Source organism: Staurois parvus, unplaced genomic scaffold, assembly GCF_062004578.1.
Source record: "Staurois parvus isolate SC_StPar_1 unplaced genomic scaffold, SC_StPar_1.0 ptg000429l, whole genome shotgun sequence".
Classification (NCBI taxonomy): domain Eukaryota; kingdom Metazoa; phylum Chordata; class Amphibia; order Anura; family Ranidae; genus Staurois; species Staurois parvus.
The window spans coordinates 1,269,358-1,287,873 of record NW_028318225.1 but is presented as its reverse complement, the minus strand read 5'-3'; the positions used below and the strand labels follow the sequence as shown (position 1 = coordinate 1,287,873).

The following is an 18,516-nucleotide window of genomic DNA, read 5'->3' as shown; positions in this document are numbered from 1 at the left end:
CTAACATTTTTGGCTCTATACACCACCACAATGGATTTGTAATGAAACAAACAAGATGTGCTTTAACTGCAGACTGTCAGCTTTAAAATGAGGGTATTTACATCCATATCAGGTGAACGGTGTAGGAAATACAACAGTTTGCATATGTGCCTCCCACTTGTTAAGGGACCAAAAGTAATGGGACAGAATAATAATCATAAATCAAACTTTCACTTTTTAATACTTGGTTGCAAATCCTTTGCAGTCAATTATAGCCTGAAGTGTGGAACGCATAGACATCACCAGACGCTGGGTTTCATCCCTGGTGATGCTCTGCCAGGCCTCTACTGCAACTGTCTTCAGTTCCTGCTTGTTCTTGGGGCATTTTCCCTTCAGTTTTGTCTTCAGCAAGTGAAATGCATGCTCAATCGGATTCAGGTCAGGTGATTGACTTGGCCATTGCATAACATTCCACTTCTTTCCCTTAAAAAACTCTTTGGTTGCTTTTGTAGTCTGCTTTGGGTCATTGTCCATCTGCACTGTGAGCCGTCCAATGAGTTCTGAAGCATTTGGCTGAATATGAGCAGATAATATTGCCTGAAACACTTCAGAATTCATCCTGCTGCTTTTGTCTGCAGTCACATCATTAATAAATACAAGAGAACCAGTTCCATTGGCAGCCATACATGCCCACGCCATGACACTACCACCACCATGCTTCACTGATGAGGTGGTATGCTTAGGATCATGAGCAGTTTCTTTCCTTCTCCGTACTCTTCTCTTCCCATCACTCTGGTACAAGTTGATCTTGGTCTCATCTGTCTATAGGATGTTGTTCCAGAACTGTGAAGGCTTTTGTAGATGTCGTTTGGCAAACTCTAATCTGGCCTTCCTGTTTTTGAGGCTCGCCAATGGTTTACATCTTGTGGTGAACCCTCTGTATTCACTCTGGTGAAGTCTTCTCTTGATTGTTGACTTTGACACACATACACCTACCTCCTGGAGAGTGTTCTTGATCTGGCCAACTGTTGTGAAGGGTGTTTTCTTCACCAGGGAAAGAATTCTTCGGTCATCCACTACAGTTGTTTTCCGTGGTCTTCCGGGTCTTTTGGTGTTGCTGAGCTCACCGGTGCGTTCCTTCTTTTTAAGAATGTTCCAAACAGTTGTTTTGGCCACGCCTAATGTTTTTGCTATCTCTCTGATGGGTTTGTTTTGTTTTTTCAGCCTAATGATGGCTTGCTTCACTGATAGTGACAGCTCTTTTGATCTCATCTTGAAAGTTGACAGCAACAGATTCCAAATGCAAATAGCACACTTGAAATGAACTCTGGACCTTTTATCTGCTCATTGTAATTGGGATAATGAGGAATAACACACACCTGGCCATGGAACAGCTGAGAAGCCAATTGTCCCATTACTTTTGGTCCCTTAACAAGTGGGAGGCACATATGCAAACTGTTGTAATTCCTACACCGTTCACCTGATTTGGATGTAAATACCCTCAAATTAAAGCTGACAGTCTGCAGTTAAAGCACATCTTGTTCGGTTCATTTCAAATCCATTGTGGTGGTGTATAGAGCCAAAAATGTTAGAATTGTGTCTCTGTCCCAATATTTATGGACCTGACTGTATATACAGGTGAAACTCGAAAAATTAGAATATCGTGCAAAAGTTCATTTATTTCAGTAATGCATCTTAAAAGGTAAAACTAATATATGAGATAGACTCATTACATGCAAAGCAAGATAGTTCAAGCCGTGATTTGTCATAATTGTGATGATTATGGCTTACAGCTCATGAAAACCCCAAATCCACAATCTCAGAAAATTAGAATATTACATGCAATCAATAAAACAAGGATTGTACATAGAACAATATTGGACCTCTGAAAAGTATAAGCATGCATATGTACTCAGTACTTGGTTTGGGCCCCTTTTGCAGCAATTACTGCCTCAATGCGGCGTGGCATGGAAGCTATCAGCCTGTGGCACTGCTGAGGTGTTATGGAAGACCAAGATGCTTCAATAGCGGCTTTCAGCTCTTCTGCATTGTTCGGTCTCATGTCGCTCATCTTTCCCTTGGCAATGCCCCATAGATTCTCTATGGGGTTCAGGTCAGGCGAGTTTGCTGGCCAATCAAGCACAGTAATCCCACGGTCATTGAACCAGGTTTTGATGCTTTTGGCAGTATGGGCAGGTGCCAAGTCCTGTTGGAAAATGAAGTCAGCATCCCCATAAAGCTCGTCTGCGGAAGGAAGCATGAAGTGCTCCAAAATCTCCTGCGTTGACCCTGGACTTAATGAAACACAGTGGACCAACACCAGCAGATGACATGGCTCTCCAAATCAACACAGACTGTGGAAACTTCACACTGGAGTTCAACCATCTTGCAGTGTGTGCCTCTCCATTCTTCCTCTATACTCTGGGTCCTTGCTTTCCAAATGAGATGCAAAAGTTGCTCTCATCAGAAAAGAGGACTTTGGACCACTGAGCAACAGACCAGGTCTGTTTTTCTTTAGCCCAGGTAAGACGCTTCTGACGTTGTTTGTTGTTCAGGAGCGGCAAGACAAGAGGAATACGACATTTGAAGCTCATGTCCAGGATCCGTCTGTGTGTGGTGGCTCTTGATGCACTGACTCCAGCCTCAGCCCACTCCTTGTGAAAGTCCCCAACACTTTTGAATGGCCTTTTCCTCACAATCCTCTCCAGGCTGCGATCATCCCTGCTGCTTGTGCACCTTTTTCTTCCACACTTTTCCCTTCCACATAACTTTCTATTAATGTGCTTTTATACAGCACTTTGGGGACATCCAACTTCTTTTGCAATTACCTTTTGAGGCTTTCCCTCCTTATGGAGGGTGTCAATGATGGTTTTCTACACAACTGTCAGGTTAGCAGTCTTTCCCATGATTGTGATTCCTACTGAACCAGACTGAGAAGACCATTGAAAGGCTCAGAAAAACTCTTTGCAGGTGTTATGGCTTAATTAGCTGATTAGAGTGGGACACTTTGAGCCGAGAATATTGCACCTTTTCACAATATTCTAGTTTTCTGAGATTGTGGAATTGGGGTTTTCATGAGCTGTAAGCCATAATCATCCCAATTATGACAAATCACGGCTTGACCTATCTTGCTTTGCATGTAATGAGTCTATCTCATATATTAGTTTCACCTTTTAAGTTGCATTACTGAAATAAATGAACTTTTGCACGATATTCTAATTTTTTGAGTTTCACCTGTATACAGTCATGGCCGAAATTGTTGGCACCCTTGATATTTCTCCAGGAAATCATGTATTTCTCACGAAACGTATTGCATTAACACATGTTTTGCTATACACATGTTTATTCCCTTTGTGTGTATTGGGACAAAACAAAAAAAGGGAGGAAAGAAAGCAAATTCGACATAATGTCACACAAACCTCCAAAAATGGGCTGGACAAAAGTATTGGCACCCTTTCACAACTGCGGATAAATAAGAATGTTACAAGCATGTGATGCTCCTGTAAACTCACCTGGGGCAAGTAACAGGTGTGGGCAATATAGAAATCACACCTGAAAGCAGATAAAAAGGAGAGACGTTCACTTAACCTTTGCATTGTGTGTCTGTCTGTGCCACACTAAGCATGGACAACAGAAAGAGGAGACGAGAACTGTCTGAGGACCTGAGAACCAAAATTGTGGCAAAATATCAACAATCTCAAGGTTACAAGTCCATCTCCAGAGAAATAGATTTGCCTTTGTCCACAGTGCGCAACATTATCAAGAAGTTTGCAACCCATGGCACTGTAGCTAATCTCCCTGGTCGTGGACGGATGAGGAAAATTGATGAAAGATTGCAACGCAGAATAGTCCGGATGGTGGATAAGCAGCCCCAAACATGTTCCAAAGACATTCAAGCTGTCCTGCAGGCTCAGGGAGCATCAGTGTCAGCGCGAACTATCCGTCGACATTTAAATGAAATGAAACGCTATGGCAGGAGACCCAGGAGGACCCCACTGCTGACACAGAGACATAAAAAAGCAAGACTACAGTTTGCCAAAATGTACTTGAGTAAGCCAAAAGCCTTCTGGGAAAACGTCTTGTGGACAGATGAGACCAAGATAGAGCTTTTCGGTAAAGCACATCATTCTACTGTTTACCGAAAACGGAATGAGGCCTACAAAGAACAAAACACAGTACCTACGGTAAAATATGGTGGAGGTTCAATGATGTTTTGGGGTTGTTTTGCTGCCTCTGGCACTGGGTGCCTTGACTGTGTGCAAGGCATCATGAAATCTGAGGATTACCAAAGGATTTTGGGTCGCACTGTAGGGCCCAGTGTCAGAAAGCTGGGTTTGCGTCCAAGATCCTGGGTCTTCCAGCAGGACAATGACCCCAAACATACGTCAAAAAGCACTCAGAAATGGATGGCAAAGAAGCGCTGGAGAGTTCTGAAGTGGCCAGCAATGAGCCCAGATCTAAATCCCATTGAACACCTGTGGAGAGATCTTAAAATTGCTGTTGGGAAAAGGTGTCCTTCCAATAAGAGAGACCTGGAGCTGTTTGCAAAGGAAGAGTGGTCCAAAATTCCGGGTGAGAGGTGTCAGAAGCTTATTGATGGTTATAGGAAGCGACTGATTTCAGTTATGTTTTCCAAAGGGTGTGCAACCAAATATTAAGTTAAGGGTGCCAATACTTTTGTCCAGCCCATTTTTGGGGTTTTGTGTGACATTATGTCATATTTGCTTTTCTGCCTCTGTTTTATATTTGTTCCAATACATACAAAGGGAATAAACATGTGTATAGCAAAACATGTGTTAATGCAATACCTTTTTTGTGTGAAATACTTGATTTTCAGGAAAAATATCAAGGGTGCCAACAATTTCGGCCATGACTGTATATGTACAGCTTTGAATAGTCACTGCAGTTCAACAATTCTAGCTTAGCAGTAATACAAATATAGACAATATTCATTTTTGCTTAACCAAATTTAAGTTAACATTTTGTAAAGCTTGTGGGGATTATGGCCTCAACAATGTAACAGAATTTGCCCATATTCAACATTACTGTAGTGTATAATATGCTTTTTATGCTTTTAGCTGGTGGTGCCACTTTCTTAAAATAGCCAGTCTGCAAACTTAAGACACGGGTGGGGACATTTAAAATAATCGTGGCTCATTAGTCAGGCGTCAGTGCTATCCTAAGCTCGCAGCTGTGCTAGTTCACCATGTAAATTAGTGGAAGATTGATTTGGTTTTATTAGATTAGTGCTGCCTAATGAATATGGAGTGTTGCTAATTAATCTTTAGTGTTGTGGGCAGTAGTCATTCTTGCATATGATAAAATAAGACCACTATAATGAAAAAATATGAAGGTAATCTTTACTAGTTCCCTAAGAACTATAGGCAGACTCGTGTTTAGAAACATCTGGCAGGGACATGTGTGTGTTTGCACATTACGCTCACTCAGTTTATGAAGCTACTATTAACTACAAAATCACATGATAATCCTCTTGCAAAATGTGTAATCCGCAAACAGCCTTGTTCTGGGAGGATGCAGAAGGAAAATAACAGATAAGGAGCTGAGAGAGGAATGGGTTTACGAAGACTGATAAAACCGAGATGATGAAGTGTGTGTATGTGTGTGTGAGCATGCACATTTACAGTAAATACACAAGTTAGAGGTTCTTGGACTGGGTTGTAAGCAGGCAATTTATCTTTCGTGTTGTTGTTAATGGCTAATTTGGTCTAAATGTTCATATTATTTTTATTAGTATAACATTTAGCATTATGATGGTTTTTTGTTCAAGATACATAAACCAGCAGTAATGGGTACATTATATGGTACTGCACAGTGTAAACCAGGCTTATTTAATAATAATTATGAAAAGTGTGCTAATTCCAGAATTGTCAATGTTTTAAATATTACAATTGTGAAGGTCAGTGACCCAGATGCTGTGTGATACATGAGTTTGCAGTAGAAATCCCATGGCACATCATTAGACACTAGTCTCTTCTGCTTAAAGCAGTGTTTCCCAACCTTTTTACCTTGGAGGAACCCTTTGGAAAAGTTTGAGATCTCGGGGAACCCCTGAAAAAAAAATGTCAGATCTACAGCTCACGGAACATTGGATCTGACCACCGAGCTGTAGATATAACAACAATTAACAAACAAATGCAGAGCACTGCAGGGAAGCTGTTGTTGTAACATGCCTTTTCTTCTTGATCCCCACTAGCCCTCCTCTCATCCATTCAAGGTGATATTACATTTAACAGCCTGAGACAGACAGAAGAGGAGGATCTGTGGGGAACAGTGCAGTAAACAACAGTATGCTTCTTTGCACAGATCTGCAAATCCATAAAACAGGGTTTCTCACATGGGGTTCCACCACAGATCCATATTGTGGCAGATGCATATCCACCCAATGCTATTTGTAATACACACTGACAGGGTCATTGCTACCTGATGCCTCTCCTGTAGTTGTGATTCCTGTGAACTCAGGGTGGCATCGAGTGGAGTGCAGAGTGGTAACGTGTCTTGATTTGGAGGTGAAATCTTGTGTATGGCAGTGGTTAATACAGACTGTGGAGAGGGGAAGCAGAGAGTGGGAGCACATGGAATAATGTAGCAGGGGGTGACATCCTCTGTATGGCGGTGCTGAATGAAGACTGCAGGGGCACATGGCTGAATGAGACTGAATATAGCAGGAGGTGAGATCATAATAGCTTTATGTACAGTTATGGCATAACATAGAGCTAATATGATCTCACCTCATGCTACATTCAGTCTCTTCCAACTGTGCGCTACTCCTCTCTGCAGTCTGCATCACTGCTGCCAAACACTGGATGTCACCTCCTGTTTTAGCTATTGTGACAGTGATTGATGGATGTTATGTGTCACCTCACATGTGTTCATATCTGGGAGCTTAAGGTGGAGTCCAGTCCGGGTTTTCCAGGCCACTAAGGCAGAGGCAGTTCCGGACTGAATTTTGTGGTCCACTGATAACCACCAGTGGGTGGTATAAATCGGGTAGGACTGGAGCAAGAAGTTGCTCTTGTCCTGGGACTCAGAGAGCCATATCTGAGTGAGATGTGGATGAAATTTTGCATTTTGCAAGAAAGGAAAAGGTTTGCATACTGTTTTCATTTTGTTTGTGACAGGGAGAAGCCCTTCACCAGTGAGATAGGAATCTTCTGTGTTTAGTTAGTGCCTGGATGGCGAGGGTTTATTTTCTGTTTTGTTTGTTTCTGATACTTGCAACCTTTTAAATAAAACTGATGACAAGTGAGATTTTAAGAAAGCCCTTCTGTGTGGACTACCTTTTTCCCAGCGAAGGTGATCCCCCAACTGAGCTACCCCAACACTGTGTGGTCCTTCTCTCTGCTCAACCTTCAGTCCATATTGACTGTTGCCCTGCACACACACACACACACACACGCGCACACACACACAGTGCCTCGTCTGTCTGCCCCCCTCTGCACCCCATTCCCTGCACTCTGCTGGCACTGCTAGAAAGAGTCATGAAGAGATTTCATCCAGTGTACCAGTCACAGGCTCACGCGTTGTGCTCCCTCCCACCATCTTGTGAACAGTGCTGCCTTAGAAAGTGGCATCTCCCCCTTCAGCTCCCACTCTGTGCAGTACTCCCGGCGTTTCCCTCTGAGTTCACAGGAGCCGGAACCAAGGACGAGGCATCAGGTATAAATGCGCGCTGACAGTACTGACTGTCAGCACACATTGAGAATACTACTGAAAACAACATTGAGAAGTATACATCTGCCACAATGTTGATTAGGGGCAGAACCTCTTGCAGAACCCTACGGTTCTGCGGAACCCCAGTTGAGAAACACTGGCTTAAAGAATATCTATCATTATAATTTTTTATAGTTCTGTCCTCTATGTGGCAAAGTAATTTTTCGCCTCCTCCCTCCCTCCTCTACCACCTTTGCTCACTTTTGTCAAAATAGTTTTTTCAGGTACCCATTCCCACTTCCGCCCAGGTCACCTAGGCAATCTGTGCAGACGTTTGGTCCCCAACCTTTGCCCGTAGCCTTCTGGGGCTTGTCACAGGTTATAGAAGACTGTGGGACCATTCACAAAATGAAGTACAGCTCAGACATTGGCAGTGGGAAGCCGACTGTGATGCCGCAATGAATCACAGCCGGCGTTCCCTTAGTAACCATCAGGGGCGGACTAGACACGGGGGCAATTTCCCCTCGGGCCACTCTACTGCCCCATAAAAAATACTGCACCCAGGGCCAGATTAACGTAGCGGCTATTGGAGCTGAAGCTCCAGTCTCCATAAGTTAATAAAAGTCCAGTACAATGTCACTTTATACAGCCACCGGCTGCTACTACACTGTGCTATGAATGCAGAGCTGCAGCAGAGTGGTGCAAGTGTGCTGGGTGCGATCATGAACCTGGCTGGCACAATTCTGACACAGTCACTTTCCTGTCAGGTGGAGTGATCTTTGCCCAACAGGAGCTTCCTAGTCCCGGTCCAGTGTGACGTCATTCAGAGGCTGGGAGGCAGGATGGAAGAGGAGAAGAGAGTGCTGCGACCTGAGAAGAGAGTTCACTGCTGTATGCAAGTGAGTGAGCATAGGCAATAACATTACCTGTTGTGTCACAGTGTCTTAACTGTGTGAACTGGCTGAAGTGGTTAACTTTTTTTTTGGAGGGGGTGTTAATTCATTTGCAATGCTATTTGTAATATGCAGCATGGAGGGGGTTGTAAAGGTAAAAGACCTCCACAACCCCCCCCCCCCCCATTACTTACCTGAGCCCCCTCTCAGTCCTGCGCTGTACACAAGAGCCTCAGCTCTTCAGGGTCTCTAGAGGGAGCTATTGAGAGGGAGCTATTGACTCCCACTGTTGTCAATCACAGTCAGTGAGGACAGCAGGGGGCATGACTTTGCATGTCTTACAGACACATAGAGCTGGGCTCAAAAGCAAGCATGCACCAGTGCCCCCATAGCAAGTGGCTTACTATTGGAGGCACTGGTCAGGGAGGAGTCAGGAGCGCTGGCAGGGGACCTGAGAAGAAGAGGATCGGGGCTGCTCTGTACAAAAGCATTCACTTTAATACCGGGCACTTTCACTCCCTTCCTGCCCAGGCCAATTTTCAGCTTTCAGCGCTGTTACAATTGCGGGTCATGCAGCACTGCACCCATATTATATTTTTATAATTTATTTCACACAAATAAAGAAACATAAAAAGACCAAACATTTTGAAAAAAAATGAGTGCCCGAGTTCCCCAATGGTCAGTCCACCCCTGGTCCTGATGTACTGATGGCTTCATTTCTTGAGACCTGAAAATGCCTGGACATTGCAAATACCCCCCAAATGACCCTCTTTTTGTAAAGTAGACACCCAAAGGTATTTAGTATGAGGCATGGCAGGTTTGTAGACATATTTTTTTTTTTTTTTTTTTTGGAAAATGAAGGAATTAAAATAAGTAGTTTTTCTCACAATATACACTGCTCAAAAAATTAAAGGAACACTTTGAAAATACATCAGATCTCAATGGGGAAAATATCATGCTGGATATCTGTGCTGATATAGACTGGGTAATGTGTTAGGAATGTAAAGATGATGAATCCTTTGATAAAAATGAAAATTATCATCCTACAGAGGACTGAATTCAAAGACATCTCGAAAATCAAAGTGAAAAAATGATGCAGCAGGCTAGTCCATTTTGCTGAAATTTCATTGCAGCAACTCAAAATGGTACTTAGTAGTTTGTATGGCCCCCATGTGCATGTATTCATGCCTGGCAATGTTGGGGCATGCTCCTAAAGAAACGATGGATGGTGTCCTGGGGTATTTCCTCCCAGATCTGGACCAGGGCATCACTGAGCCTCTGGACAGTCTGAGGTGCAACCTGGCAGCGTTGGATGGACCAAAACATGATATCCCAGAGTAGATCTATTGGATTTAGGTCAGGCGAGTGTGGGGGGCAATTCAATGAGATCAATTCCTTCATCCTCCAGGAACTGCCTGCATACTCTCGCCACATGAGACTGGGATTTGTCGTGCGTTAGGAGGAACCCAGGACCTACTGCACCAGTGTAGGGCCTGACAATGGGTCCAAGAATTTCATCCCGATACCTAGTGGCAGTCAGGCTGCCATTGTCTATCCTATAGAGCCTGTAGAGGTCTGTGCGTCCCTCCATGGATATGCCTGCCCAGACCATCACTAACCCACCACCAAAATGGTCATGCTGGATGTTAGAGGCAGCATAACATTCTCTAAAGCTTCTCCAGATCCTTTCACGTCTGTCACATGTGCTTAGGGTGAAACTGCTCTCATCTGTGAAAAGCACAAGGCACCAGTAGCGGACCTGCCAATTCGGGTGTCCAATGGCAAATGCCAATCTAGCTTTATGGTGCCGGGCAGTGAGCATAGGGCCCATTAGAGGACTTTGCACCCTCAGGCCACCCTCATGAAGTCTGTTTCTGATTCTTTGGCCAGAGACATTCACACTAGTGCCATGCTGGAGGTCATTTTGTAGGGCTTTGGCAGTGCTCATCCTGTTCCTCCTTACACAAAGGAGCAGATGCAGGTCCTGCTGATGGATTAAGGACCTTCTACGGCCCTGCCCAGCTCTTCTAAAGTAACTGCCTGTCTCCTGGAATCTACTCCATGCTCTTGAGACTGTGCTGGGAGACACAGCAAACCTTCTGGCAATTGCATGTATTGATGTGCCAACCCAGAGAAGCTGGACTGCCTGTGCAACCTTGCACGAAGGAGCAGACACCGGTCCTGCTGATGTGTTAGGACCTTCTACGGCCCTGTCCAGTTCTCCTGGTGTAACTGCCTGTCTCCTGGAATCTCCTCCATGCCCTTGAGATAGTGCTACGAGACACAGCAAACCTTCTGGCAATTGTACGTATTGATGTGCCATCCTGGAGGAGTTGGACTGCCTGTCCATGCTACCAGTAGTGGCACTGACCCAAGCCAAATGAAAAACTAGTGAAAAACAGAAAAGATGAGTAGGGAAAAAATGTCAGTGGCCTCCACCTGTAAAACTCCATTCCTGTTTTGGGGGTCGTCTCATTGTTGCCTTTCTAATGCACCTGTTGTTAATTTCATTATTACCTGTTGATAATTTCAAGTAGCTGAAATTGATTAACAACCCCCTCTGCTACTTAACTGACCAGATCAATATCTCAGGAGTTTAAGTAACTTGATGCTATACTCGGATTAAAACGTGTTCCTTTAATTTTTTTGAGCAGTGTAATTGGTGTGGCAGTGATCATGGATACTGACTGGTGACAGCATGTCAAAAAACAAATTACAATTTTTTGTTGGTTTTTTATGACTTTTTTCTTTTTTTTACATTCTGTGACCAGAGTAGTACAGTGTTACCTACCATAGGACAGGTGATCAGGATTTTTTTAATACACTATGATTGCTTATAACAGTGACTTTCAATGTTATAAGCAACCATTTTTTTCTGAATGAAATCTAGTCATTCAGCGTTTACTTTTGTGAATACCTATGATTGACCACAGCTAATTTCATGGTACAGATGGGCTGTGATTGGCCCTGTCTGTTCCATCTGATCACTGTGGCTAATTACAGAGATCAACACAATGGTACACAATGAATGGCATGCATGGACACCATCAATTGTGTACAATTGCCATGTGATCTGCTGTGATTGGTCACAGCAATCACATGGTACTGTCTGCCATATGACATCCATGCATAATGGTGACTGTGCTACCCAGCCATCATTTTACTATAGGGCAGTAAGGTGATAATATCTCCTTAACCACTCCAGCCAGTTCACATGGGGATTATTATTGCAGAAACTGTCAATGCTGGGGGTTATTTCGTAAGCTGGCATCATTGTTGGGTATTATTTTTGCAGAAACTGGCACTGATGCTGGGGGTTATTATTGCTGCTACTGACACCAATGCTGTGGGTTATTATTGTGAAAACTGGCACTTATGCTAACGGTTATTATTATAAATATGGACTCCGATGTGAAAAGATGGTTCCTGATGTGAAGGGGGCCCTTGATGTAAACTGGCTCCTGATTTAAGGGGCTACTGCTGATGTGAAGGGAACTCTAATGTAAAGGAGGACACCTGATGCTAAGTAGGAGCTGATGTATAGGTGGACTCCAGATGTGAAGGAGAGACTTCAGATGTGAAGGGGGGACTTCTGATATTAAAGGGGACTAAATATACTTTGTTTAGTACTGGCAACAAAGCATTCCTCAACCCCTGACTGTATCTAAGTGTATACATGGCAGGATTTTTTCAAATGAAATGTAAGTTTATGTAAATGACTCTCTCACTCATAGATTAAAGATTAAAATGTTCTCTATTTATGTTAAACAGTCCAACAATGTGATTTATTGTTTCATTTTTTTCTTGTGTTTTAATTTACATGGATAATGAAAGTGGCAGTTGGGGGTTGGGAGGAGGCAAGGAAGAGGGAGAGCGGGAGGGGGGCCGAATCACTGCACCATGGGCCTTTGGGTTGTACTTGCCCACTGGGAAAAAAGTTGCCAGTCAGCCACTGGTAACCATGCTGGTGCCGCAGACCCAAAGACCAACAAAGAATCAGCCTAGTTGAGGATGGAGCTGGATCCTTGGACAGGTAAGTGTCCTTTTATTAAAAGTTAACAGCTACAGTAAGTTTAGCTGCTGACTTAATTTGTTCGTAGGGGACTGAAGCTCCTCTTTAAGCTATTGCTTTTTGCAATATCATGTCAAATAAAGCCCAGATGTGTCTGATTTCTAAATTAGAAAATATCTTCCTGAATTACCGTAACTATAATAGATTGTGGTGGTCTATTTTCTGTAATATAATTTCCATGCTTAGATTGCCACTATGTACACACACATATATATAAATATAATAAACGTATCATATATTCACACTTTTTTTTTTTAACTCTTACTGATACATCTCCATTTCCTAGATTTACCCTGTTTGTAGCTGCATAGTTGATAAACTTAAGAGGCTAATGCATGTTTGTATGAATGGGAGATGAGCACTGCTGATCTTTAGCATGTCTTGTTAAATCTAGGTCACAACACGTTGCACATTGAAGGCTGTGAGTATAAAACTGATCACATGGCAGAATGAATTAGTGTTTAAAAATAGACCTGTAAATAACTTACCTTTGGCACAAAAACTAGACAGAGTGTAATCGTACTAGAAAATATGATGACTAAAGCCACGATACAGAACTGGACGTTTGGCTGGTCTTTGGTGAGGAAGGAGACAGCAGCCCCTATAATACACATTATGCCCACGTTGTATACACTCATTCCAATATACTTGCTGTCATTCAGGGCTGGTATGCTGACATTTCGTGTCTCCCATGCCAAGAAGCAACCAAATAACTGGTGGAAATAAAACAGACAGAAATCAATATTTGTCTAAACATTTTAAATACTTGAATTGGTGTATAATCACAATGCATTCTGTAATATGCTTTACCGCTTTGCCAACGAGCAAAATCTGTTCTTGCTGAGAGGCTATAACCTTGCTATAACCTATTAGATGCACTTAGTTTGGTAAGTCTGACCTAAAATATTTACCAAGGACCGAAAATCAAAACTGAAAATTGTCAGCCAGTAATACAGCAACTAAACTACACAATCTACAATCTACAATTTACTACATGTTGGCTATATTTTAGAACTTGGCGAACACATCCACTAGGTGCGTTTGTATGGATTAACCTTCAGTTTTAAGCATCATCACCCCGACTGTCCTGCCTTAAAGATGACACTAAGAAAACAGTTAAATGTACAGTTTAATTATGCTTTTGGTATCCGGAATCTCTACCAGACAGCATAGCCAGGCCAGTGACCTTTCTTTTCCCCACTGAAGTTAACTAATACATTTCTGGCTGCTTATCCACCCCAGCCTACTGCATGGAAAATCAACAGGTATCCGTACCTTAATGAAGTCATCAGTTTGGTCTCTGCTTGTAAGTGGGTTTGGTTGGGTTGAGTGACTTGCTTGCTTGCCACTTGCTATGGGGGCAATCATGCATGCTTCCTCCTGAGCTGGCTCTGTGTGTCCATTGACCTCATGCACACTGGACATTTCTACAGCCGCTGTTTTTGGCTTTTGATTTTTTTTCTACAGCCAGTAAACCTCCTAGCATGTTTTTTGGCTAGGGCGCTTTTTGTCTGGAAAAAACCCCAGAACTAGTTGGTTTCTAGAGGAGTTTTTTACACGATAAATGGTGGCAAACCAGTGTTATTTGGACGTTATTTTGACCAAAAAAATATTTTGTTGGTAAAAAAAAACCTCAGAAAAATGAAAACTTGAAAAAACGTGGCAAAGTTACGCTAAACGCTAATACAAAAATGCTGAAAAAACTCGTGTTTTTAACGTGACTTTACACAGCTAACTTTACCAGCATTATTAAAACACCCAGTGTGCATGAGGACTCAGGCTCATTCCCACCTCCCACTCCCTCCTCACTGGCTGTGATTGACAACAGCAGGAGGGAATTGTCTCCCGCTGATCTCGATCCAGCACATGCACAGTGGTGGATCGAGATTAGGCTAATGTATGTATCCCTTATGGGAAGGGGGGGAGCTACACGTTGAAGATTTGTTACCTTAATGCATAGAGTGCATAAAGGTAAAAAACATTCTGCCTTTATAACCACTTTAACCCCTTCTCTGCCAAAGTACGTTTATACATGTTCTGGTAATCAAGTGGTTAAACAATTCCCTCCTGTGGTTAAACAATTCCCTCCTGACAACAGCAGGAGGGAATTGTCTCCCGCTGATCTCGATCCAGCACATGCACAGTGGTGGATCGAGATTAGGCTAATGTATGTATCCCTTATGGGAAGGGGGGGAGCTACACGTTGAAGATTTGTTACCTTAATGCATAGAGTGCATAAAGGTAAAAAACATTCTGCCTTTATAACCACTTTAACCCCTTCTCTGCCAAAGTACGTTTATACATGTTCTGGTAATCAAATGGTTAAAACAACCTCATGGCTGATTGCTTTTTTCAGACAGCTCTCGGCTTACTTGTAAAAGTGATCCAGGAGGCTGTAGAGGCAGCTGATCACTATTACATTGTAGTAAATGTGGTAATTTCAGAGCTCCTCCATCCCTCTGTGGAGTCCAGGTCTGCATTACATCATAAAAGCACCCCTATCACCCAGCACACATACCTGAATGCAAATGAGCACATAGGCAGCACACATGTATGTAAACAGAAATTGAGTCACACGTGAGGCATCTCCTCAAGAGCAATTATTTTAGGGCCATATTTAATGGTCAGCTTTAAACTTATAATCTGTAAAGGCTCTTAAAATTCCACATATGGACAATTAGGTTACTGTAGCTTTTTGCCATTTCACAAGTGTGCACAATTTTAAGGATTAATGTGTTTGTTACCTACTTATGCCATGCAACCCCATCTTTTATATATTTTTTTTTAAATGGGTATTATATTGTGCTTGTGTGCACTAAAACTCATTTTCCTGAATATATGCATTTGCTAAACAGTTTTACAAATAGCATGTAACATAAATAATTTTGTTGAAGTGACGTCACCATGCTCCCGGAAATACCTCCTCACGTACCGACGAGTTGCGTCACGCTGGACACGTGACTTCCTCAGGGTAACAGGTATCTAACAATATAGCTGGTTTTATCTCTCTGAATTTTACGATGAGGAAGTCACGTGTCCAGCGTGACGCAACGCGTCGGTACACGAGGAGGTATTTCCGGGTGCGCGGTGACGTCACTTCCGGCGTGGGGGCCATATTTGAAATCCCTGTATCAATACCCATGCAATACATCTATAGCATGAGGTAAAAGATCTGTGTTAAAGGACAAGGAGCATGTGAGTGGGCAATTTTACTTTACTGTTTACATCCAAATAAAATGCGGTTTTACACTAGGGAGGTTCTTTGTTTATATACGATCCGGAGGGGATGCTGCTGACAGAGTGGTGCATAAAAGGATCGGAGGACTTGGGAGTGGATTTGAACAGGATCCTGTTGCCATTCAGAGTGGTTTTAATTCTCAGAGTGAGCTAACCCTTTAGGGTCGATTTAAGGAGGTGAGGGGGCACTTCGGCCACTAAGGATTTGCACGGAGTGAACACATAGCAGCACTTGCATGAATATTGTGTTCTGAGCACTTTCATGGACATTTTATTTGCTGTATTTATTATTGTGCAATTTCTGTATGTATCAGGGCAGAGTGTTATTTGAGGTATTTTTTTAGAGTGTTGGTCAGGACACTGGTCACTTTTACACATTTATTATTCCCGTTGGGAATTCACGTGTTGCACTGTATAATAGTTTAACCCCTTTGTGCACTTTGAGCACAGGGGGGGTTTTTGCATTATTTATTTACATTTATTCACATTTATTTTAGTGCTGTACTGTTTATATATATATATATATATATATTTTCATACTGTCTATTTAGCCACCTGGCATCCTACCGTACTACATTGGTATGCTGGGTTTCTGTCATTGTTATTGTCATTTGGATTCTTACACTGAGCATTCATATTTGCTTGGACTGGTTGTTTATATTTTCTTGTGTTTTCATGCAATAAAAAAAAGATTTTTTTATATATAAAAAATAATGGATTACGACAGGCAGCTGTATTACATGCGGATCATCACTTTTCCTGTAAACCTTGAGCTTGGCTAGGTCATCTCCCAAGATTCCGTCTTGGCTCTATTTTAATTAATAGCATATGAACACAGATGGTTCAATCCTCAAACTAGTATGTTAAATTCAACACATTAGGCTCAATTCACAAAGCTTTAGTTTAAGGATAAGAATCTCTTTTTTAGCCATGTGACCGTAATTCTCAAATCTTAGTGGACTCAGTTGACAAAACGGTCACTTTGTCTAAAATGAAGGATCCTTATCTTTGTGTGTTAGCTTTTTTGAATCAAGCTTACGTGTGTAGACAACGTAGGCTCACCAAGAGCAGAGTGGGAAACAATCCAGGTTTCATAATTAAGAATAGAAAAAACAGCACATGGGATCCTCTTCTCCATGGATAAATTAATTAATGTGTAAAGCCTTTTTATTTTAAATCTATTAAAACAGTGAAGGCACAAAGCAGCAGAGAAGTGTTTCAGAAAGAATCCCTTAATCTGCAGCTAAAGCTGAACAACTGACACAAAATGCAGGCAAAATCTTTTTTTCCTGCACCATGTAAGCACTAATACAATTGATATATAGCACCTGTTAGTCTGGAAAGTGCAGATGCCATGAAAATCTAGTTACTACTGTATATTACACTTAACCAGTTGAAAATCTGAAAAATTCACTGTCATATGATTAGACAAAACATGGTCTATCCAGATTACCTTAGGTTTAAAACTGAAAGGGCAAACAGTTGAATTACATTACTGAGGGTGTTTTCACTTGACTTTTCTCTACTGCAGTTGAGTGATACAACTAGGTCTTTTTCCTGGCCCCAGCCTACGACAGAACAGTGAAGGGAGAAGCAGAAGACTCTTGAGCTCTTCTTTCTGTTAATTTGCTCTCTTCCTATCAGCATCTCCATTGTTGGCACATGAGCATAACTGCACTGGAAGTGCTGCTTCCCCCTTTCCCAGTCTGAGCTCTGCTGTACGGGAGGTTGCAAGAGGCCAAGCCAAATTCAGGTACTTACACAAGCGGATTTAAAAATATACAGTATTTACAGTAAATGTTTTTTAATGAATGCATACTTGGTCTGCCTCTGTCCTTTTGTAGTTAATGACCTACAGATCAATTTGGGATCTCAATGTTTTTAAATTCATTGGATGACTAAAAACCTAACTGATCTGTGAATAAGAACAGTTTGTAACCCCATGAAACTCAACTTTTGATACTGGTCAAGGGACTCAAAAACTTTTACATTATTTTGAAGCCCTACTCAAATCCCACATCTGCATTTTTCATTTGTTGCAATTAGTGAATTGCAATTACCTAATTACTTAATTCGTTTTTTATGCATTTTACATACTGTGCCAATCGTTTCTTTAGAGGAAGCAGTTGCTGAAAATTGCATACAAAATACAGCGCAGAATTAAAAAAAAAAACACATGACAAATCATGGGTGTGAATTGAGAATTGAACACGTAAAAAAACCTGAGAATGCAGATGAAGGATATTACAAACAAAATCATATCTATGATATGATATAGTGTCCATGGCTAAAGGTCATGACAAGTACATTTTGCCAAAAGATCTGACTATCCAATAACTTTGGCTTGGCAAACTGCCTGTTAGCTGATATTGTAGCCATAATAAATAATTCTTGGAAAAATAATATGTGGTAACAGTTGCAGGAAATGGTTAGCCTGATTTACCAAAAGCACTGAATGTTGATAGCTTAAATATAATACATTTTATGAGATTTTATATTACAAAATTGTATGATCTGATGAAATATGATGTGGCAGATATTGCAATTAGAGATGAGCGAATCGAACCAGGCGAACCGGAATTCGATACGAATTTCAGGAAAAATTCGATTCGCGGCGAATCCGAATATTTGCCTACTTCGGGTGCGCGAATCGGATTTTTCCCG

At 42.0% G+C, this 18,516-nt stretch overlaps 1 protein-coding gene across 2 annotated transcripts in view; it reads right to left on the bottom strand.

Annotated features, from left to right (window-relative positions):
- The window catches only part of GABBR2 (gamma-aminobutyric acid type B receptor subunit 2), an 810,498-nt gene that overhangs the window by 55,438 nt on the left and 736,544 nt on the right, over positions 1-18,516 (bottom strand). For both annotated transcript variants that reach the window (XM_089687541.1, XM_089687542.1), the window contains exon 15: positions 13,104-13,328. In XM_089687541.1, coding sequence (XP_089543667.1) covers positions 13,104-13,328 — 225 coding nt within the window. The remainder of the gene's footprint in view (positions 1-13,103; positions 13,329-18,516) is intronic.